General features: G+C 35.1%; 1 protein-coding gene and 1 non-coding gene across 16 annotated transcripts in view; both read right to left on the bottom strand.

Annotated features, from left to right (window-relative positions):
* The window catches only part of MFSD8 (major facilitator superfamily domain containing 8), a 127362-nt gene that overhangs the window by 19196 nt on the left and 83976 nt on the right, over window positions 1–24190 (bottom strand). For 12 of the 15 annotated variants that reach the window (XM_049097272.1, XM_049097270.1, XM_049097269.1 and 9 more), the window contains 7 exons: window positions 20957–21048; window positions 17804–17847; window positions 11541–11781; window positions 10606–10719; window positions 7619–7763; window positions 6853–6908; window positions 2348–2456 (listed from right to left, as the gene is read on the bottom strand). In XM_049097272.1, coding sequence (XP_048953229.1) covers window positions 2348–2456; window positions 6853–6908; window positions 7619–7763; window positions 10606–10719; window positions 11541–11781; window positions 17804–17847; window positions 20957–21048 — 801 coding nt within the window. The remainder of the gene's footprint in view (window positions 1–2347; window positions 2457–6852; window positions 6909–7618; window positions 7764–10605; window positions 10720–11540; window positions 11782–17803; window positions 17848–20956; window positions 21049–24190) is intronic. The other 3 variants (XM_049097278.1, XM_025420574.3, XM_025420577.3) reach the window with 2 other exon arrangements.
* LOC112642807 (U6 spliceosomal RNA) lies at window positions 22547–22653 on the bottom strand. The gene has a single exon (XR_003125466.1). It is a non-coding gene; the product is annotated as a U6 spliceosomal RNA (small nuclear RNA).

Here is a 24190-nt window from a genome sequence, read left to right as displayed (position 1 = left end):
TTCTCCCTCCTCCTGTGTCTCTGCCTCTCTCTCTCTCTCTCCCTCTATGTCTATCATAAATAAATAAATAAATCTTTAAAAAAAAAAAGCACATTTTGTTGTTACTTATACAAGCTACTGTTTGGCTGTTTGTATTTTTATTTACTAATATCTATTTTAATTATAAGTAATATATCCACATTGCAAAAAAGTCTGAAGGACAGGAAAAGAACAAACCAACCATAAGTTTTACCATTCTAACTAATCATGGTTAAATTGGTTTAAATTGGTTTAAAAAGTAATAACATAATAGTAAGAGTGTTACTATAATTATTAGAAACGTGTTATATTTTTTCTTCCTCAGTCTCTTTCACCCCTATTTTGAATGTATGTATTTCTTTTCTACTTCTGAATGGTATTCTTTTATATGTCTGTCTCCTTCCTTGCCAAGCTTCTTTCCCTACTCTATTCCCTCTATTAACTGGCTACAAAATGGAACTGAAACATACTTAAAATGTTCATTCTTAAAAAAAAAAAAAAAAAGAACATCACTATTTTTTTATTTTAAAATCAGAGAAGGGATCCCTGGGTGGCGCAGCGGTTTGGCGCCTGCCTTTGGCCCAGGGCGTGATCCTGGAGACCCGGGATCGAATCCCACGTCGGGCTCCCGGTGCATGGAGCCTGCTTCTCCCTCTGTCTATGTCTCTGCCTCTCTCTCTCTCTCTCTCTATCATAAATAAATAAAAATTTAAAAAAAAATAATAAAATAAAATCAGAGAAGCTGATGTGGAAAATGGTTTGGTAGTTTCTCAATAAGTAAAACATAGAATTACCATGTCATCCAGCAAATCCACTTCTTGGTATACAACCCAAAGAACTGAAAGCAGGGACTCAACCAGATAACCTGTACACCAACATCACAGCATCATGGCATTATTCACAAGTGCCAAAAGGTGGAAACAACCCAAATATCCATTGACAGGTGAATGGATAAACGAAACTACTATATGCATACAATGGAATATTATTTAGCCATAAAAGGTATGAAATTCAGATACAGGCTATAACATGGATGAACCTTAAAAACACCATGCTAAGTGAAATAAGCAAGATACAAAAGGACAAAAGGAAACGTGTTATATGATTCCATTTATTTGAGGTATCTAGCTTGGCCAAATTCACAGAGAAAGTAGAATAAAGGCTACCAGGGACTAGGTGAGGCAGAATGGGAAATTATTGTTTAATGGGTGGAAAGCTTCTGTTTGGAATGATGAAAAAATTCTGGATATGGTTGTACAACATTTGTGAATATACTTAATGCTGAATTGTAAATTAAAAATAGTTAAAATGGTACATTTTATGTTATGTATATTTTACCACAATTTAAAAAAATGCTCCCAAATCAGATGAACTGAAACTTTCATCTATCTCAATAATTTTAAAAATAAAAAAATAAAGAAAATTTACATGTGCTGGCATACAAATGTTAAAATTATTGACAAAGGAATAAACCAAAATTTCAAATGATAATGTCACAATCTGTTGATTTAATAGACACACATGCTAGTCCTTACACTGTATAGAAAAAAAATTTTGAAAAATTAATACTGAACTATTAGCAGTGGTTACTTCCAGGGAAAGAAGTGGATGTGGAGATACAGTTTTAGTGTTTAGAATATTTATACCAAGAAGGTACTATTTTTACAGTATAATGGAAAGGCATTTAATTTCATTTTTTAAAAATTATTTATTTATTTGAGAGAGAGTGAGAGAGAGCATGAATGGGGGGAGAAGCAGATGGAGAGTGAGAAGCAGACTCTGCTGAGCAGGGAGCCAATACAGGGTTCGATCCCAGGACCCTGGGATGATGATCTGAACAGAAGGCAGATGGTTAACAGACTGAGCCACCCAGGCATCCTAGAAAGGCATTTTAAAAATAAAAAAGTCATATGATAGCTAAAGGTCAACAAACCTACACAAGGCAGAAATTTTGTAATATACTAGTTTTCAGGATCAGCACTTAGAGTTAACACTACCAGACTGACCCTCATATACATAAATAGTTATATAGCTTAAAGTTAGTTAAATCATGGCACTGAAGTTTTATAACTATATTTATCATAAAACTCTGAGAAAGAAAGGAAAGACTAGTGAAACAGATTTCTTTATAAGGAAGTAAGATAAAGTAGTAAGATTACAGAGAATCAACTATATTCAAATTAAAAGCATAAAATTTATATATACTTTTTACATCATGACAAAAAATGTCTTAAAGTTTTGAGAACATTGATATGCTTGATTAATGTTGCATCAAGAAATGCAAGTTATTCATATAGTATGATTTAGATGAAGACAGAATAAAACTTACGTTTCAAAAAGGGCAAAGATAAATAGAATCACGAAAAACACAATATTAGTGGCCACAACAGCAACTTGATCAATATTTCCTTGGAGAACCTGAACTTCATCTGTACTTGCTATAATAAACAGGAGAAAAATTATATTACTTAAACTTTCTTACAACACTAAAACAGTATAGAAATTATATGTAGCAAATTCTATGACTAAACATACATTTATTTATTATTTTTTTGACTAAACATTTAAAATCACTTTTAGGCTTCAAAGCAGTTTAAAAGTAATGATTTATATGACAGAAATAATTTTCTAAAATGGCATTTAAAAATAAAGTGAATTTTCTTCCCAGGAGATATACTTCAATTGTCTTATCTATAGGAAGCATTCATATTTTCTATTAGCTTATTCTCAATCCAAAATAGGAATATATTTTATAAAATTCTATAAAATGATCTCATACTAAAAATACTTATTTTAAGTTTTTATTGTGAGTGCCTGGGTGGTTTAGTCACTTAAGCATCTGACTCATGGTTTTGGCTCAGGTCATGATCTCAGGGTTGTGAGACAGAGCTCTGCAACAGGCTCTGCATTCAGGGTGGAGTCTGCTTGAGATTATCTCTCCCTTTCCATCTGCCCCTCCAGCCACTGAAGCGTGCTTTCTCTCTCAATAAATAAATAAGATCTTTAAAAAAAAAAAATTTCCATTGCAAGTTTTTTTTTTCTATTTTACTGGAATCTTAAATTTATGAGGATTTCAATGAAGATCTCAAATAGTTTACTAAATCAGTTAGTTCTGTGATTCATTCACTTCAGTGGCTATATATTTTGAATTTCAATGCTATGTGAAATTAGTATTAGTAAATATCTTTATGTTATTACCACATTTTCTCAAAGTCTTTATGTTATCACTTATATTTTCACAAAGAAATATATTTTGCAGGATACCTGGGTGGCTCAGCAGTTAAGCGCCTGCCTTTGGCCCAGGGTGTGATCCTGGAGTCCTGAGATGGGAGTCCCACATTGGGCTCCCTGCATGGCTACGTCTCTGTCTCTCTCTCTCTCGGTGTCTCTCATGAATAAATAAATAAAATCTTTAATATATATATATATATATATATATATATACACACACACACACACACACACACACACACACACACACACACACATACATATATTGCAAATAACCACCAAGATTTGATGGTGGTTTTATAAATTAGGAGGGCAAAGTAAGTGTACTGACTTACCTTGAACTATGTAGTTAAGCTGCACACTCAATATTAGCTATTCCTGATATAACTGAGAAGTGTGAAGCCATATATATCTACTTATATACATTTGTCATGCTGTTTTATAACTCACTTATTCAGAGTAACTCTGGCAAATAATTCAAGAATGTGTTCATTTTATGCTATCTAAGTGTATCTAAGTGTATGTGTAGCAGCAGCAGGGGGCAAGGGGCTACTTTCCTAAGACACAGTAAGTTTCTATAATTTTTTTCATAATAGACATTGACTCTGTATCTCAGGATTCTTGACTCTGGTCCTTGTGGGCCTTGTATTATTTTGGAGAGACCTTCCTGATTCTCCATTATCATCTAGAAGCTAATCTTTACTCCTTGAATCAAAAAGCAACACTGCTCTAACTCAAACTGGAGTTTTCTTCCTATGTGGTTAGTTTCCTACAGCCTCCACCCACTGTTGGCCTCAGTGGGAAAGCTCAGAAATGTTGCATCCTAGACTGTGAGGATTGCCTGGTTATTCAAATTTTAAGAATTTTAAGAAAACACTATATTAATATATTGATGATTCAAAGACTATATAACTAGAAATTCTAATCTATCCAATGATAATATGTTTAATAATAGGGAAAAAACGGACACATTTTATTTAAATACTTACACTGAAATTTTAAAATGTTTTTTTTTTTTTGGGAATATTTTGAAGTACCTAGAATTCTTTTTTTTTTTTTTTTAAGATTTTATTTATTTATTCATGAGAGACACAGAAAGAGAGGCAGAGACACAAACAGAGGGAGAAGCAGACTTCCTGCAGGGAGCCCGATGCGGGACTTGATCCCGGGACCCCAGGATCATACCCCAGGCCGAAGGCAGGCGCTAAACTGCTGAGCCACCCAGGGATCCCCATAGAATTCTTTTTTTTTTTTTCCCATAGAATTCTTAATAAAGAAAATAAATCGGTCTTTCTAAACTCTCATTTGTGCTTTAGGGCAGTGATGTGTGATAGAACTCTCACATGATAGAAATGTTGTTTCACCATGTTGCCTAAGACAGCCACTAGCCATATATCCATAATTAAACACTTGAAATGTTGCTACTGTGATTGAGGGATTTCTTAAATGTCATTTAATTTAAATTTAAATAGCCAAATATAGCCGGTGGTTACCATATTGGACAGTGTGGTTCAAGAACTCTGCTCCCCAGTATGGTTCATAGACCAGCAGCATCAGCTCCCATGATAGCTTTATTATAATGTAGATGCTCAGAATCTCACTAGGTTTGCCAGATTTAGTACATAAAAATACACGATATCCAGTTAAGTTTGAATTTGTGATAAATAACAACTTTAAGTATTTTCCGTGCAATATTTGAAATTTAAATATAGGAATGTTTGATGAAGAAAAGTAATGTTTGATGAAATATTTGAGGCATATTTATACTAAAAGATTACTCATTGCTTTTCAGAAACCTAAATTTAACTGGATGGGACATATTTATACTAAAAAATTATTCAAATTCAATTGGCTGTCCTGTGTTTTATCTGGCAACCCTAGTTAGACCTCTCTCCAGGCCCACTGATTCAGAAGTGGCATTTTAACAAGGTTTCCAAGTGCTTTCTAAGCATGTTAAAAGTCCGCGAAGCACTGATCGATATTGTTATCCCCTTCCAACTTCTGAAAGATTTTGCTTTTGATGTTTCTTCCTTTTCTCAGCATCTTATACTCACCCTCTTCTACTTGTTCATTCCTTTAACCTGATAGGTCTTTTAAATAGCATCCTATTTCTCACATTTTAAGCAAAACAGCTTATACTCCCTGCTGGTATTTCCTCACCATTCTTTCCTTCCTTCCTTTCCTTTATTTTGAAATATATTCAGCCCCTATATTCAACAGTATGTTGCCACACTTGATTCATCTACCCCTTCCTTTCCATTTTTCTCTCATTCTCTTTATTGTAGTGTTTTTCACTGGCTTACTCTAAAATTTGTATCTCTAGCTTTGATCTCTGTTGCCAAAATTACAAATGACTCCAGCATTTTTTAGTTGTTCTGGTGTAGCAGTAGATTTAGCTTAGAAATCATTTTCTATGTTCAGCCAATGTCCCTTCCTAAATTCTTGTTCTCTCCCATTCTCTCATTTATCTAGACTCAAAACCCGATAGACCTCTTCAACAACTCCCCCTATTCCTTAATATTCCCTATCCAAACTATCAAGAATCTTGATTTTTTTTTTTCTTCAAAAACTCACATCTATCCCTTCTCTGTTCTTAAGTTGCTCTCCTAGTTCAGACCTTCACACATCTGGATTAGTCTCACATGGAATCTATTGTCATACTTCTTTTTTCAAAAACTTACTAACGTTCCTCACCACTCTGCTCTCCACCTTACTACTTTTAATTTTATCTTCCACTAGTTTTATTGTGAAAATTAAAATAAAATGGCTATTAAAGTACTTGGTAAAATAACACTATGTCTTTTTCACAACTTCACAAACTCCTTAAAGGCAAGAACTGAGTTGCAATCTTTTGCACAGAGGGGGACACTCCCCAAGGAGGACATAATTAGTACTGAAATAATGGTTTATTTACTAAAATATACCTACTGACCAGATTGGGTCCCTACTTCTGAACCAGAGAAAGATCTAAGGGATGAAAGTGTACCTTTGTAGAGTATCCAAAAAAAAAAAAAAAAATTAAAATACAAATACAAAAGACAAATCCATTCCCATGATGAAGTAAAGAAATGCTTGAGATGGGCAGCCCAGGTGGCTCAGTGGTTTAGCGCCGCCTTCAGCCCAGGGCCTGATCCTGGAGACCGGGGATCGATCCTGGAGATGTCGGGCTCCCTGCAGAAAGCCTGCTTCTCCCTCTGCCTGTGTCTCTGCCTTTCTCTCTCCCTGTGTCTCTCATGAATAAATAAATAAAATCTTAAAAAAAAAAAAAAAGAAGTAAATGCTTGAGATAGAAAGATACATTTGGTAGGAAAGTTACTGAAATCATTCCAAAGAACTGGAGGATTTTAGGATATTGGCTCTTTACAAACAAGATGAAGTGATTTTTAGCCATGGTTTTAACCTTACCAATCATGAACACCAAATAACTGATCTGGGCATGCTTTTTTTAAAAAAATAATCAATTTAAGTAACTTTCTAATTTGAAGATCCTCCCCAGTCACCCACTGTACTATCCCCAGAAGCAAAATCCAAGTAAATAGCAAACAGAATCATCAGATACATTTTGATAATGTTACAGTAATTAGTCAAACAGGTTAACAGTACCTTCTTCAAAATTAACATTTTTACACTGTCGTCCTGAGTCATCCACATGATGTTCTCTTAAAAAGAAAAACATAAGTATTGTATCCAATAAAAACTTAGTATAATAAATGATTATAATTTATTGGTAGCCTTCTATTTTTGCACATTCTGATACAGTTCTTTTTACTGACTTCTTTTTTTTTTTAACTGACTTCTGAGTAATGAAAATTATTACCGATGAAATATAACCAACAAAATTTAAAAGATACAAGTTACAATTCTTACTATATTATCATATAAATGAAAAATAATATTCATTCAAAAGCATACATGATCTACTTTAATAAATATTGAAGTTTTCCAGTGATTTTAAACATTTTTTATAAATGTTTTTGGGTCCTTGGATAAAGTAGTCCAAAGAAATATAAAGTAATAAAACGTCTGTAGTTTTATAAAAATCTCTTCTAATATATAAAAGATAAGAGAGATATACTATAAGTAACTTTTGTATTTAAGGTTGATACCAATCCTTAATCTACTTAAATGCTGCTTTCATGCTATTCCCTACTTAGAAATCTATAGTTAATATATCAAGTAGTACTATATCAAGTAACTATATCAAGCAGTTATGAGTACTATATTTATTAGCTGATCGAAAAAACATGAACACAACTATGGACATCAAAAGCCAAATAAAGGCTTTATAGGGATAATTATCTTCCATTAATGATAATGCTTATTTAATTTCACAATCTAAAAAGGTAGTTTATCACTTATACCTAATTACCTTAATAGAATAAGGATCAGAATAATATTTAAAACTCCCAGGAATGCGCCAAGTAAAACTGGTGCTGTATACATGTTTATCTGTAGTTTAATGGTATCCCATGTCACGCCCTTTTCTCCAATGAGTGCAAAACAAGTCTGAAAAACTTAATAAAATAAAATGTATACAGATGAATTAGTAAGTAGGAAGCAGAAGCTAAAAAAACTCTGAAAGACATTTACCATGAGATTGGAAGCAACATTATGGGATCATTTATCTATATCATGCATCTCAATAGAGGCAAGAAAGTTCGGGGAAGGGGACAAAATATTACTTTTTCTGTATAAAGTATAGACATTCATAACAGTACATAAAAGATATACAATTGACCTGTGGTACTAGGGAAAAAAAAAAATGCCTAAAATGGCTCAATAGAGGGACAACAATGAGAAAAAGGTTGGGAAATACTGATGTACATGCATTCACAAAGTATTATATCTAAAGTAACTTGTCAGTATCTTTCTTTTTAAAAAATATCTCCACAGGAAATCTAAATTATCCAATTTCTTTCATAAATAAATCACAACTTCATTTTAAGAAATAGAATGTCATGTTTTAAGTCAATATTTCTTTACTGTGCATATAGTATTTAAATTCTATATATTTTTAAAATTTTGGCTCTACGGCAAAACTCAGATTGGAAGAGTACTAGTTTGCTTTCCTGATTTAGATTCTACAACTGGCTGTTCTCATAATTTACATGTAACCTTAAGGTAAGAATGAAGTAATATACTATACATAAAACACTTAGGATAGTATCTAGCACATAGTAAGCATTCAACAAATGCTAGTGCTGTTAATGTGGTTATTACAGGAAAGGTCATATAATCCTCTTCAGGCCTACATTTACTCATCTATATATAATATAAAATATTTAAATAAGATAACCTTTAAAATAATTTTTTCCTCTCTTTTCCTTTTTTGATTATTTCCTGTATTCTTAGGTTGAAAATGTGACAAATCAATGAACAAGGCGATATAAATTTTAGTGGTCTTTTTTTTTTTTTTCCTAATGTCCTGTCTGCCTTTATACTAGCTGATACTGTCTCTAAACGTCAGTTTTCTTGGCTCTAAAATGCAATATGACGGGATCCCTTTGTGGCTCAGCGGTTTAGCCCCTGCCTTCGGCCCAGGGCATGATCTTGGAGTCCCCGGATTGAGTTCCAGGATCGAGTCCCGCATCAGGCTCCCTGCATGGAGCCTGCTTCTCCCTCTGCCTGTGTCTCGGCCCCTTTTTCCTCTCTTTGTGTCTCTCATTAATAAATAAATAAAATCTTAAAAAAAAAAAAAAAAAGTAAAATAAAATGCTATATGAGATTTATTACATGCTTTTACCTCATGTACTTTATCATTATTTAATCTTTAAAATACTTATGTGGTCAAAATATTTACTGAGAACCTAAGTCTATACCAAGTACTGTGCTAGATACTGAGGGTAGAGGGATAAATGAAAAAGACCCAGACTATGTCCTCATATATATATATATATATATTTTTTTTTTTTTAAAGACTATTTATTTATTCATGAGAGAGAGGCAGAGACACAGGCAGAGGGAGAAGCAGGCTCCAGGCAGGGAGCCCGATGCGGGACCTCATCCCAGGATCATGCCTTGGACTGAAGGAGTCACTAAACAGGCACAGCCACCCGGACTGCCCTGTCCTCATGTATTTTATAATACAGTCATAGATACAATTATTCTACATGTGTGCTTATATTTCACTCCAGAATACTAAACTGAAACTTTAGATTTTGATGAAGGATAAATTAGACTCTCTTTTATAGAGCTTTTCCTTGGCTACCTAAAAGGAAGTAATGGAAACAGGGTGTAAGGGTGGGATATTAATGATGAAGTAAACTGAGCTGGATTCAAAGTGATGATATTCGAAACCGCAATATTCATAGCATCAGCCAATTACATGGTTTTTCAATGTTTTTCTAAGCATAAAAATTACTAATCTATGAATCTGCAGAAATCTACTTGTCTTGGGGAAGTATTAAATCTCATTAATATTGTTTTACACTCAGAGTTCAAATGAAGATTTGGAAGAACAGGCTTTATTTTTTTATTTTTTATTATTTTTTTAAGATTTTATTTATTTATTCATGAAAGACACAGAGAGAGAGAGGCAGAGACACAGGCAGAGGGAGAAGCAGGCTCCATGCAGGGAGCCCAAGGCAGGACCCAACCCTGGGACTCCAGGATCAAGCCCTGGGCTAAAGGCAGGCGCCAAACTGCTGAGCCACCCAGGAATCCCCGAAGAATAGTCTTTAAATAGCCTTTTAAAAATCCTTCATTTTGGGGGCACCTGGGTGGTTCAGTCAGTTAAGCATCTGCCTTTGGCTCAGATCATGATCCTAGGGTCCTGGGATGGAGCCTTGAGTCAGGCTCTGTGCTCAGTGGGGAGTCTGGTTCTCCCTCTCCCTCTGTCTCTTCTCTCATTTGTGCTCCCCCTTTCTCAAATAAATAAGTAAATAAATCTTTAAAAATTCTTTCATTTTCTTCAACCTTAGAAAAGTCTGAAAGGTATGGGCAAAGAGCAAAAGAGTAAAGAACCTCCTATAAGTTTCCTCAAATCCTTCAGTCAAAAGAATTTTGTTTCTAATAAATGGGGAAAAAAGCAAAGTATTATGGAGATGTCTAGCTAAATGATTATTTCACAGAACATAGGGGTCAGAGTTAGGTTTGAACCTCATATTTCCCATTTGCTATCTGGCTGACCTTAAATAATTTACTTAGATTCTCTATGCCTTAGTGTCTTAATCTGTAAAATGAAACATATCATTTACTTTAGAGGACATTTGTTAACACATATAAAAAGCCTAGCCTCCTGTTGGATCAAAAAATACCAGTTTCTTTTCAACTATGAGGTTTTACACTTAGATTCCATTTAAACCTCAAAAGTTTTCCCATGTAATTCCCAAGTAATGACATGTGAAAAATACCTACCTGGACCTAGAATAAAACCTAATGCTTGACATGCACTAGTATTTGCCATTGAACTTGTTCTTTCCTGAAGGGAAGTAGCACCAGCAATATATGATCGAATCACTGCTACATTTCCTAAAAAAAGATACAGTAATTCCAAGTAAAAGAAATTATTCTTCATATAAAATTCAATTTGGCTTTATACAGAACAAATATCACTACTTCCTTTTTATGATCATACAAAGCATGTACACTGAGCAAATGTATCAATTAATGGAAAATATTGCTTTTAGTAACATGAAAACACAAAGATCTGAATGAATGAAAATATGGCATTATAGAAATGTTACTTTTTTTCTTCGTTAAATATGGAGAAAGCACTGAGTGAACAGCATAATACTAATTGCCACAACTGCTTTTAAAACAAGGATGTTACAAACTCTGCATGATTAGGACCGAAAATATAAGAAACAGAAAAAGAAATCCACTATCAATTTGATTTTAAAAAGATGTATTGAGTTCTTACTATGTTCAGGAGACTCTGCAGGGGGTTACAGAATATTTTAGGAAGTCATAAATTATCTCTATAAAAAGTTTACTGTATGGCTGGTAATAAAGGATGAAGACAGTACAAAACAGTATATAAGCAGGTGTCACAGACATGCTAGAAAAAGGAAGGGTCTGTGTTACCTAAGAAAGCTTTATGGAAGATGTAGAATTTGAGCTGAATCTTGAAGGATAAAGAATGATGGGAACAGAATAAAGAAACTATAGGTAATGGAAACATCATGAGCAAGCAAAGCCAAAATAATAGTAAAGGTATTTGTCTATTTGCAATGAGATCTATATGTAAAGATATGAGATTGAGAAGTGGTGACATCAGGTGAGAGAGGGCCATAAATGTCAGGGTGAATGTGAATTGGACACAGCTAAACATATACATACATACATATTACCTGCTCCAAATCCCACCAATCCACGAGCAACCAACATGTAGTATTTGTTATGAGAGGCTGGAACGTGGACATAGGCGTAGAGGCAGTTAGCGGCGACCGAAATGGAGAGAGAGATGATAAGAGGTTCTTTTCTTGGTCTATAATTAGACCACAAACCAAATACAGGTGAAGCTACCATTTGGCCAAGACTAAATGAAGCAATAACCCAGCCCAAAAAACTTGCATCAGCTGTCTGATCAATCTGCAGAAAAAAAGTATAAAAATGCTTTAAGAATTGTTATCCAAGAAAAGTAAAGTTTAAAACTTATATTTTTCAGACCATGTAACATTTCTTTTTAAAGAAATAAAAAACAGGGTAGCCCCGGTGGCGCAGCGGTTTAGTGCCGCCTGCAGCCCAGGGCGTGATCCTGGAGACCCTGGATCGAGTTCCACGTCAGGCTCTCTGCAAGGAGCCTGCTTCTCCCTCTGCCTGCGTCTCTGCCTCTCTCTCTCTGTCTCTATGAGTCAATAAATAAAATCTTAAAAAATAAAAAAATAAAAAATAATAATTCTAACATAAAAGTTTTATAACACTATTACGTATAGTAAGAGATTCAAACTTCTAACATTACAATTAAATGTGTTACCAATTCACTACACAGTAGGAAAAATCCTTGGGAAACTTCATTTTTTAGAATGATTATGGGAATTTCTGGTTCATAAAAAATCTTGTTAAAAAATAAATCCCCAAAAAACCCCAAATCACATTACATATATAAAACAAGAGCATCATAAAAATAGCATGCCATTCTTTAATTCTTATAATGTAAATACAATTATTTAGACTTATACTACTCCATAAGCTAAATATCCATTAGCACTGTAAATATATATATATTTTTTAATTAGGCACAGTAGTCAAATGCTTACAGAGAACAAAAACACAAAAGCTGAAAGGCAATTCTCTCATTAAACCTATTATTGGGATCCCTGGGTGGCTCAGCGGTTTAGCGCCTGCCTTTTGCCCAGGGCATGATCCTGGAGTCCCAGGATGGAGTCCCATGTCGGGCTCCCTGCATGGAGTCCGCTTCTCCCTCTGCCTGTTCTCTGGCTCTCTCTCTCTCTGTGTCTCTCATGAATAAGTAAAATCTTAAAAAAAAAACCAAAAACCTATTACTAATTCTTCCATTTAACATAGACACTGAAAGAGGGTTTATATATCATGATGAATGTTGAGGAAAAAACCAAATGATTAAATTCAGAAAATGAAATACTTTCAGAAAACAAAATTTTAGCTTACAAAAGAGACTATGGAATAAATTGACAGATTAAAAAATATATATATGGTATTCCTATACAGGAATTTGGAAAAATAAGAACCATTAAATTTAGGAAGTGAGATTAAACGTATATAAGTTAAATGGTAGAACAACTTAAAGAAAACCACAGCCTTATCTTTTCTAAAGATATTTTTAAGTAGTTTAAAATGGAAATATTTAGGTACATTTTCTTGCAGGAGATGAGAAATAAGAGTAATTATGTATAATGATACACAATATTAAAGTTCTAGCTTAAAAATATCTCTTATTTTAGGCACTCTGGTTTTTATTTTCTACCCATATTACCTTTTAGTTCCTTTGATCTATTAAAATATAAAATCACTTCATGTCATAAAATTTAATTAATTTTCAAAAAAGCAGTAAAAATTCAATTTAAGATAAATGTGTAGTGGTTTGAAAGCAAAAGGATGAAAGTGTCTTTTCAGATATCAAGTCAAGTATCCGTCTCATGGACAGAAGCTAACTCTCAGGGATGGCTTACAATATTAACAATATTTTCCAGAGACCAATAGAAACTTTTATTTTAATTGGCTTCTATTCTTTACAGTGACTGGAAAACTGGAACCTTCTAGAATTCTGCTAGAATTGCAACAGGAAAGTAAAATGTTTTAAGAGATACAGGTTCTACACTGTAACAGAAGGTATCACTTCAGCAGTTGAACTGTTATCTGTGCTCATGTGTGTTTCTCTCTCAAAGTAGTAACAGTATCTTATTTCTGGTCCTCTGGCCACCTCTGGTTATCTCTACCATACTGTCTTCAGAATAAAATCCAAACTGCTTATTATGAAAAACTAGCTCATAAATTGGCCACTGTCTCTCCTGGCTCAACTTCTCTCTCTGCATGTACCCTTCCCCCAATTCTAACTTCCAACCACACAGAACTGTTTGAAGTTTCCAAAATGAGTCAAATTCTTTGCCTCCAAGCCTTTGTGCTGGTTTCTCTACTGCCCCCTTCCACCAGCAATGCCTTCCCAACCTCCCAATTCCCTGGCTTCCACCTTTTCTTTAGGAAACCAACTTCTGTAGACCTTCAAAACTCAGCTCTCGTGTAACTGATTTTGGGAAGTCTTCCAGAATTTCTTCTCTTTTTTTTTTTTTTTTAATTAGAAACATCCCCCTAACAGCCCATGTCTGTCTGCCTGCCTCTCTGTTTCTCTCTGAAACCATCTCTCTCTCTCACACACATGCACCCAAACTTTTTAAAAAATATTTTATTCATTCATTCAGAACAGGAGGAAGGAAAATCTCAAGCAGACTCTGCTTTGAGCAGAGTCCCACACAGGGCTTTATTGCACAATCCTGAGATCATGACCTGAGCTGAAATCAAGAGCTGTTCGCTTAACTAGATGAGCCACCCCAGGCGCCCCACACCCATACTTTTAGACCTTTATGGATGTATATTATTTGGTAATCATCTGTAATTAACTTGTTTAGTTTTGTACACTTCAGTGAAAGTTGGATCTGTATCTTCTCTGAAAAAAAAGAAGAAACCAAAACCCTTCCTAAATTCCAAAGACATGGTATTGAATTTCAAAACATTATTCTCTAAACATGTTAAAATATTGACAAAGTCAAAGTTCTAGAAATCTTCATGCTTTGCTTTGGGAATTAAGACATGAAAATGGGTGTTCCAAGCCTCTTTAATAATCTACTTATAGATTATTGCTTATTAACTAACAGTCGTTGAATCCTTCCCTGTGACAAAAACTGTGCTAGGCAATATGGATACAAAGATGAGTTAATACAGAGTTTCCAAACTGAGTTTCATCACCAAGGAGTTTCCAAACCATGTTTTACTTATCTGGTATTTGAGTAGCTGGCGGGGCGGGGGGGGGGGGGGGGGGGGGGGGGGTGGAGGGGGGGGCGGGCGTGGGAATCACAATCTTTAATTTCTTATCTATCAAATGAAGATAACTTCAGAGAGTTGTTATAAGAATTATTTGAGCCAGGGATGCCTGGGCTGCTCAGTGGTTGAGCGTCTGCCTTTGGCTCAGGGAGTGATCCCAGTCAGGGAATCGAGTCCCACATCAGACTCCCTGCGAGGAGCCTGCTTCTCCCTCTGCCTATGTCTCTGCCTCTCTCTGTGTCTCTCATGAATAAATAAATAAGATCTTAAAAAAAAATTATTTGAGCCAATACATGTGTAGTGCTTAGGGCAATGTCAGCATATATATGCACTTAATGAATGTTACCTATACAGTATAAAAACTAACATTTCTTAGTACTTTGTTTTTACTAATATGTCAGTTTTATTAAGATAGTAGGTAACACAGCACTGTGGTTAAGAATCAGATTTTGGTTTCAGATAGGTTTGGCTCTGTCATTTTCTAGCTGTGTGACCTTGGGCAAGCTACCTAACTTTCTTCATCTGCCCAACAGGAGTGATAATAATCATTTCACAACATTGTTATGAATATCAAGAGGTGAAAGTCTTAGTACTTTACCTGGCACGCACTGAGCTTTCACTATTGTTATGAAAAAACTTGAGAAAATTAGTTGGTAAGTTCTTTAATGAAACTCTTATTTGTATTGCTGGAGAACTAGTTACAAGTTCATGTACTTACTAAATTTACCTTTGAAGAAATTTCAAATTTCTGGAGAAAGGAGTGTACCTTTTCAAAATTCAACATATTGTGCTGAGTAGACTGAATTACTGTAAATATCTTCCCTTTGATAATTTTGAGGTTAAACAGACTGAATACAGGGACCATGGAAATAAAGAGTTTTGATATATGGAAATATATTTTTGGCAAAGAAGATATTGCTCTAGAATTGTTAAATATCTTGCTTTAATTCTAGTAACTCTGCCAGTAAGAAAAAGAATTTTTAGCATCATGGGTAATAATTTCATGTAATATAATTTTTTGATTAATTTTCAAATAAATTTCAAAATAGCACTGAAAATGTGGCACCAAATCAGTAAAAATGAAATTTGTATTTCTGTCCTTATATTTATTTTAAAATATCTGTCATTTTAAAAGTCAGCATTTTCGGGATCCCTGGGTGGCGCAGCGGTTTGGCGCCTGCCTTTGGCCCAGGGCGCGATCCTGGAGACTCGGGATCGAATCCCACATCCGGCTCCCGGTGCATGGAGCCTGCTTCTCCCTCTGCCTGTGTCTCTGCCTCTCTCTCTCTCTCTGTGACTGTCATAAATAAATAAAAATTAAAAAAAAAAAAAAAGAAAATAGAAAAGTCAGCATTTTCAAAAAGTTAAATATCCATAGAAACTAAAAAAATCTAAAATGAAATATGAAATGTCAATAAGCTTCTTGAATCACAGGCATTATTTTAAATCTCTAAGTATTCATCAAATATGTCTAGTATTTTTATTGAAGCCATCTGAACATCTTAACAATCTGGTAGGGAAGTTAACTCTCTATAAACAGACTTTTATAACATTCAATGATAAATGATAATGATACAGGGGGTATTAAAGTGAATAGGAAAACCTAACTCAAACTGGGTTGGGGAACAATCAGGGAAGGCTTTTCAGAAGAGGTGACACTGGAACAAAGCCTTGAAGAATGAATAAAAGATAATCGGGAAGTAGGGTGGAAAGGAAGGACAGAGGAAAGGAGAGATGAAGGGAGGGAAAGCATTCCAGAAAAAAAAGAAAATGTATAAAGCCCCTAGGAAGCTAGGTTCATTCAAGTAGGTATCTAACAAATTGTTGGATATTGATATAACGTGGGCCAAGGCTTAGGATTTAGGCTACAACACACATACATACACAGCCCAACCTCTGGGGAAAACCAACATAAAAGGAACAGGTTGATAAAGAAGACTTACAAAAGAATTTAAGAACAAATATGTAAGGGGAAAGCCAGGATAGAGAAATGTATGGAAGCTAAGAAAGGGTTTTCAGAAGCAGGGAGAGGACAACAATGTCAAATGCTACCCAAATGTCACCGAAAGGAGTGAAAAGTATCTATTTGATCAGCAATTAAATCATTGAAGACCTTGATGAGGGCAGTTTCAAGGTAGCAGAGGAGTTAATCAGATCGTACCAGTTTAAGGAGTGAATAAGAGGTTGGAGAGTACGGAGGAACTCCATCAAGAACCTTAACTGAAATGCTGTTATAGATGAATTATGTCTGCAATTTATTTACTGATTTTCAGTAAGTTTCTTACTGGAGATTTAAGATAGAATTGACAGATAATTACATCATGCTATATGTCAAATATATTTTTTTAAAAAAAGATAGAACTGGCAGGACTTGATTAACTGATGTCAGGGTACCTGCTTAACTTGCTTCTTTTTGTCACTCCCTCCTTCCCATCTAGTAACCACAGCATCAAAATACATATATTATCTATTCTTTTTACAATGTCACCTGACAGGGCAGCCAGGTGGCTCAGTGGTTTAATGCCACCTTCAGCCCAGGGCATGATCCTGGGGACCCAGGTTCGAGTCCCATGTCGGGCTCCCTGCATGGAGCCTGTTTCTCCCTCTGCTTGTGTCTCTGCCTCTCATTCTCTCTGTATCTCTCATGAATAAATAAAATCTTAAAAAAAAAAAAACAACCCAATGTCACCTGACAACTCAAATTAATTCTATAGTAAAGCACAAAATTATTCCATAGAACTGTACATTTTGAGAATTCAGACTGTGTATAGTTTCTTTTTTATCAAGGAGTGGGTACTGATGGGATGTGCAAGTGGCGAATAGGTAGGTGACCACACATCTACATTTGCCTGGGACTGTCCAGGTATAATCCTGTTTCCCTGATAAGTACTCCCTTCACTTCAAGAGTGTTCTAGTTTGCACAGTAAAACATTAGATCACCTTACCTAAGCCTCTTCTGGGGAATTATTATCTCAAGTTACTCTAGTAAGAATTAAATCAATAAAATACCAAAGAGACTCTTAAGAAAACTCTTAACTACATAAGAGTTACTGTCATTGTAGCTACTTAATAGAATAACAGATTGAAATGTACTAACCTTTTGGAGATATGGCCATATTGACATTATCACAATAGAAAATCCTGTAAAGAGGCAAAAGCTGTTATTTATACTTAAAAATAATTTCATCATTATTTATAGAACAATTTTTAAATTGTTAGAATGGGGGGAATCTCTGGGTGGCTCAGCAGTTTAGCATCTGCCTTCAGCCCAGGGTATGATCCTGAGGTCCCGGGATCGAGTCCCACATCAGGCTCCCTGCATGGAGCCTGCTTCTCCCTCTGCCTGTGTCTCTGCCTCTCACTCTCTCTCTCGGTCTCTCATGAATAAATAAATAATATCTTTAAAAAAAATTGTAACATGGACTTTAAAATATCATTCTGAATTTACAAATTTATGCCCCACAACGTTTAATTTACCAAGTAATGCAGTTTCATTTATCAGTTAACATTAAAGACTTGAAAACAAGATATAATTATAGAACCTGGCCATAATTAAGATAATAAAAGCAGAGGACCTATTTCTTCGTACTCACATGTCTTTACCGTAAATAGAAAGTTTTGTTAAGTTTTTATAGCAGAAAAGAATGAAGGAAAGTCTATTCTGTTATACAGGAAGTGGTAGACTTCTAATCCATGTTATTTGGCAGAGATAATTTTTTAAAAGATTTTTTAAAAATTTATTCATGAGAGACACAGAGAGAGAAGCAGAGACATAGGCAGAGAGAGAAGTAGGCTCCCCATAGGGAGCCCCATGTGGGACTCGATCTGGGGACCCCAGGATCATGCTCTGAGCCAAAAGCAGACACTCAACCCCTGAGCCACCCAGGCAGCCCTCTTTGGCAGAGATAATTGACTGTAAGGAAGACAACCAGAAAGGAATATGAACATCTAAATGGGACAGTAGCTGTAAACAACTGAGAGACTTCAATACGGCTATACCTTAAAAGAAAATTCATTATCTCTACTATTCTTTATTGCTTAAAAGCTGTAATGATAAACTATAATCCTATTTGTCAATTTTAAATGTTAGGCATGTCCAATCAAAATTTTATAAAGGCTATTTTTAATTTTTTTTTATTTTTTAAAAAAGATTTTATTTATTTATTCATGAGAGACACACAGAGAGAGGCAAAGACATAGGCAGAGGGAGAAGCAGGCTCCATGCAGGGAGTGTGATGTGGGACTCGATCCTGGGACTCTGGGATCATGCCCTGAGCGGAATGCAGCTGCTCAACCTTGAGTCACCCAGGTGTCCCAAGGCTATTTTTTAAAAAACACTTTTATTAAGATATACTTCACATACCATATATCCTACTCATTTAAAGTATACAATGAGTTGTTTTTAGTATAATCACAGATATGTGCAACCATCACCACAGTCAATTTTAGAACATTCTAGTCACATCACAAAGAAACTCTGGACCCTTTACTCTGCTGTTTTCCATCCTATCAGCCACCCCTAAGCAACTACTAATCTACTTGTCTCTATTAATTTTCCTACTCTAGACTTTTCTATGAACAGAATCATGCAGCATGTAGTCTTTTGTGTCTGGCTTCTATCTTAGCATGTTTTCAAGTTTCATCCATGTTGTACCAGTATCAATACTTCATTCTTTTTAGAAAGCCTATTTAAAAAAATAATTTAGTTATTAGTTTCATTTTAATGTATTTTGAATTGACATTGTTTTGACGAAAAGAGGACTGAAAGAGTAAACTAATATTTGAAATCAAGGCTACAATTTCACAATCAAAAACTTATAAACAGGGGACGCCTGGATGGCTCAGTGGTTGAGCATCTGCCTTCGGTTCAGGGTGTGATCCTAGAGTCCTGGGATTGAGTCCCACATCCGGCTCCTTGCATGGAGCCTGCTTCTCCTCCCTCTGCCTATGTCTCTGCCCCTCCCTCTGTGTCTCTCATGAATAAAATCTTAAACACACACACACACACACACACACACACACAAAACAAGAAACTTATAAACAGGTAAAATGTTTAACATGCTAATTAAAACCTAAAGTTAAAAATTTTCCTTTTTTGTTATTAAAATTAAAATTATAATTTTAGATAATTGAGTGCTAAAAATTAGAAGTATTTAATTTTACTTTATTTTAATTTCAGTATAGTCAACATGCAGTGTTATATTAGTTTCAAGTGTACAATAAGTGATTCAACACTTCCATATACTACCCAGTGCTCAACATGACAAGTGCACTCTTTAATCCCATTCCTCTATTTCACCCATCCCCCCCACTTCCTCCTCCCCTCTGATTGGCCATCAGTTTGTTCTCTATAGTTAGTTAAGTCTGTTTCTTTGGGAACCTGGGTGGTCAGTCTGTTAAGTGTCTGCCTTTGGCTCAGGTCATGATCCAAGGGTTCTGGGATAGAGCCCTGCATCAGGCTCCCTACTCAAAGGGAAGCCTGCTTCTACTCCCTCTACCTGCTGCTCGCCCTGCTTGTGCACTGGAGAACGCTACACACTCATGCTCTTTCTCTGTCAAATAAATAAATAAAATCGTATAAAAAAAAGTCTTTCTTGGTTTGTCTTTTTTTCCCTTTGCTTTTTGTTTTGTTTCTTAAATTCCACATAGGAATGAAATTAGGTTGTCTTTCTCTGCCTGACTTATTTCGCTTAACATTATACTCTCTAGCTCCACTCATGTAGCATGTAGTTGCAAATGACAAGATTTCATTCTGTTGATCTGTCTTCCATTGCTTTCATTTGCAGGGGCAAGCTACAAAACTTAAGAAAGTAGAAGAAAAGATTTTCTTCCCCACCAAGGGGGAAGGCCTTAAATAAGGCCTTAAGAAATTCTGATCATCCTATAACATGGATGAACCTTGAGAATAGGATAAATAAAATAAGCAAGTTACAAAAAGAAAAATACTGTATGATTCCATTTATATGAAGTAGATACAGAAAGAATGGTGGTTGCCAGGACATGGGAGAAAGGGCAAACGAGGAGTTGTTTAATGGTACAGAGTTTTAGGTTTGCAAGATGAAAAACTCTGGAGATAGGTTATATAATCATGTAGACAAATGTAACACTTCTGATCTTAAAAATGGTTAGGATGGAAAATTTTATATTATGTGATTTTTACCAAAATAATAAGTAATTTAAAAATTAAGTGACACTAAAATAAGATACTTTATTTGAATTTTTAAGATTATATATAATTTCTAATACTTACCTACACTGCTAAGAAACATAGTAAGATATAGAATCCTAATAGATCTCCATCGGCTCTTATAATGATCTTCAGTTTCTAAAATATCCCATTCTCTAGGATTAAAGAAGAAAAAGTAGTATAATGTTATCTCATTATGTGCCAATCTTTCTATGGCACAATTTTATTTTCTTTCTCCTAAAGTAATAAAGAAGATACGACAGAGGTATAATTTATAATATTGGTTTTTACTATACTAATTATCTATGAGTAAGCAATTTTTCTTTCAATTTCCATGGATTATATTAACATATCATTACACATAGAAACTTAGGAGACATGACGTAGTTTAAAAGGGTATAACATTTTGTCAACCAATTACTTGGCTATCATTGACCTGCTACAAATTGAGTGTTGAAATTTGTTAAACTGACAAAATAAAGTATATCAAAATAAATCAAACTAGCTACAACAATTAGATCTCCTGTGGATGGGATATACAGCTATTACATATTAAAAAATAATTATGTCATTAGTAAGACAGATTCTATATGACGACAGTAAATTGAGTTTGCTGCAGGAAGCTATTTTGGCTGGGTACTTTAAGCAAAATTAATGTAGAAGTGACACCAGAAAAGTATGTTGTGACCTAAGACATTCTGAGCCCTAAGACATTCTTGCCTTTGCTCCAACATGGGTTACCAGATAAGCTCTATCCTCCTTCAGTTAGGTAATACATGAGGGTGTGTATGGATTCATTGCATTTTCACATTCACATACAGAAAGAGTTAATAAATTTACCTTACTATGAGCCTTATATTTTCAAATAATATAAGCACAACAGACAGAATGTCTTCTTATGTTCCAAAGCTATTTTCTAAAATAGACCTTACGGTTGTCAAGTTAGTCTTCAAAAAAGGAACTTTCTTTTTTCAAAAGTGATGTGATTGGGTGTGGTAGAGTGCGAAGAAGAAGATAACATTAATTAGATCTACTATGTGCCAGGTATATTAGTTGCTAATATAATAAATATAAAGTTTCTAATATTATATATTCCATTCCATGAAAATAGACTTTTCACCATAATATAGCACACTTGAAAAACAGAAGAACCCCAGATGTGCCTGGGTAGCTCAGTAGGTTAGGCAACCAACTCTTGGTTTCAGCTCAGGTCATGACATCAGGGTTGTGAGGTTGAGCCCCAAGTGGGACTCCTCACTGGGCTCTGCACTGGGCATGGAACCTACCTCAGATTCTCTCTTTCCCTTTACCTCTGCCCCTCCAGCCCTCTCCCCCTCTAATAACCAGAACCCCAAATACCCATGCTGATCTTCCTTAATTTACAATGGGGTTTAAACCCATTATAAATTGGAAATACATTAAGTTGGAAAAGCATTTCTTTTTTTTCTTTCTCTCTCTTTTTTTTTTTTTTTTTTGGAAAAGCATTTAATATACCTAACCTACTGAACATCATACCTTAAATTAGCCTGCCTTAAACATGCTCAGAACACTGACATTAGCCCAGTTAGGAAAAATCATCTAAAACAAAGCCTATTTTATAACAAAGTATTGAATATCTCATGTAATTTATTTATTTATTTATTTATTTATTTATTAAATATGGAACGCTTCACGAATTTGCGTGTCATCCTTGCGCAGGGGCCATGCTAATCTTCTCTGTATCGTTCCAATTTTAGTATATGTGCTGCCGAAGCGAGCACTCTCATGTAATTTATAAAATACTGTACTAAAAGTGAGAAACACAATGGCTGTATGGGTATAGAATGGCTGTAAGTGTATAAATTGGTTATATTGGTGATCAAGTGACTGGGAGTAGCAGCTCACTGTCTAGCACTACAAGAGAGTAGCCTACCACACATCACTAGGCCAGGAAGAAATCAAAATTCAAAATCTGAAGTATGGTTCTTTGGTACCATTGTATAGTTGAAAAATCATAAGTTAAGCCATCATAAGTCAGGGACCATCTATTTGGAAATCAATATATTGGAATCTGGAACATAAGATAGATAATTACGTATCAGCAAAAGGTACCCATTATTCAATCCTGCAGCACTGGATTCTGGTATCACTTTCCAGCATTGGGTATTATATTTTTAATGAAACCATTATTATTTCCTGGATATCAGAAATTAAACTGACCATCACTAATAAAAACAATCATTAAAATAAGCCTGAAAATTTCAAATAACTATTTTGCTCATATCTTATCTAGGTTAGGGAATCAAGAGAAGTAAATAATTTGATTCTGAAAAAAATATAATAAAAATGTTTAATTTCAACTTGATTTGGAGCTCAGTCAAAAATCTTTCTTCTTTCAATGACAGCTATTAAATATTGAAAGGATGACAGAATTAGAAAAATGTTATTTAATCACTACTCTCCATGTAATAATATATGAAAGAAAGGATAACTGATGGATCCTAAAACAACTGGTTGAAAAGTTGTTGAGGACAGGATAGTCACAGGGTCTTAAAGTATCACCCCACTGTCTACTTAGTAACCACAAAATAGAAAATAAGGCTTTGTAATTGAGAGATACAGCAGTCACCCTCTTAACCAAGTGGTCAAGCCTAGCATCCTGAATAGTGGGATGGCTGGATATTTGATGCCTCCTAATGTTAATATATTGGGATATTCTCAACATAACCCATGGGATGTTCTTGCCAGAAATATCTGATCTATTAAAAAAGAAACATGCTGGGCAGCCCCAGTGGCTCAGCAGTTTAGTGTCACCTTCGGCCCGAGGTGTGATCCTGGAGACCTGGGATCGAGTCTCACTTTGGGCTCCCTGCATGGAGCCTGCTTCTCCCTCTGCCTGTGTCTGCCCCCCCCACCCCCGGTCATGAATAAATAAATAAAATCTTAAGAAAAAAAAAGAAACATGCCAAAAATCCAGAATGTGAGATGTTCTACAGAAACTGACCTAGAAAAAAAAAGAGAAAGATAAGAAAGAAAGAAAGAAAGAAAGAAAGAAAGAAAGAAAGAAAGAAAGAAAGAAAGAAAGAAACTGACCTAGAATTATCCAAGGATTCAATGTTGGAAACAACAGAGATAAAAAATCAGGGGAAGGTTATAGATTGAGAGAGTCTTAAAAAGATATAAAAATCAGGGGAGGGATCCCTGGGTGGCGCAGCGGTTTAGCGCCTGCCTTTGGCCCAGGGCGCGATCCTGGAGACCCGGGATCGAATCCCACGTCAGGCTCCAGGTGCATGGAGCCTGCTTCTCCCTTTGCCTGTG

Source organism: Canis lupus, chromosome 19 (assembly GCF_003254725.2).
Source record: "Canis lupus dingo isolate Sandy chromosome 19, ASM325472v2, whole genome shotgun sequence".
Taxonomy (NCBI): Eukaryota; Metazoa; Chordata; class Mammalia; order Carnivora; family Canidae; genus Canis; species Canis lupus.
Note: the sequence above shows the minus strand (reverse complement) of the source record. Positions and strands in the feature narration are given on the sequence as shown.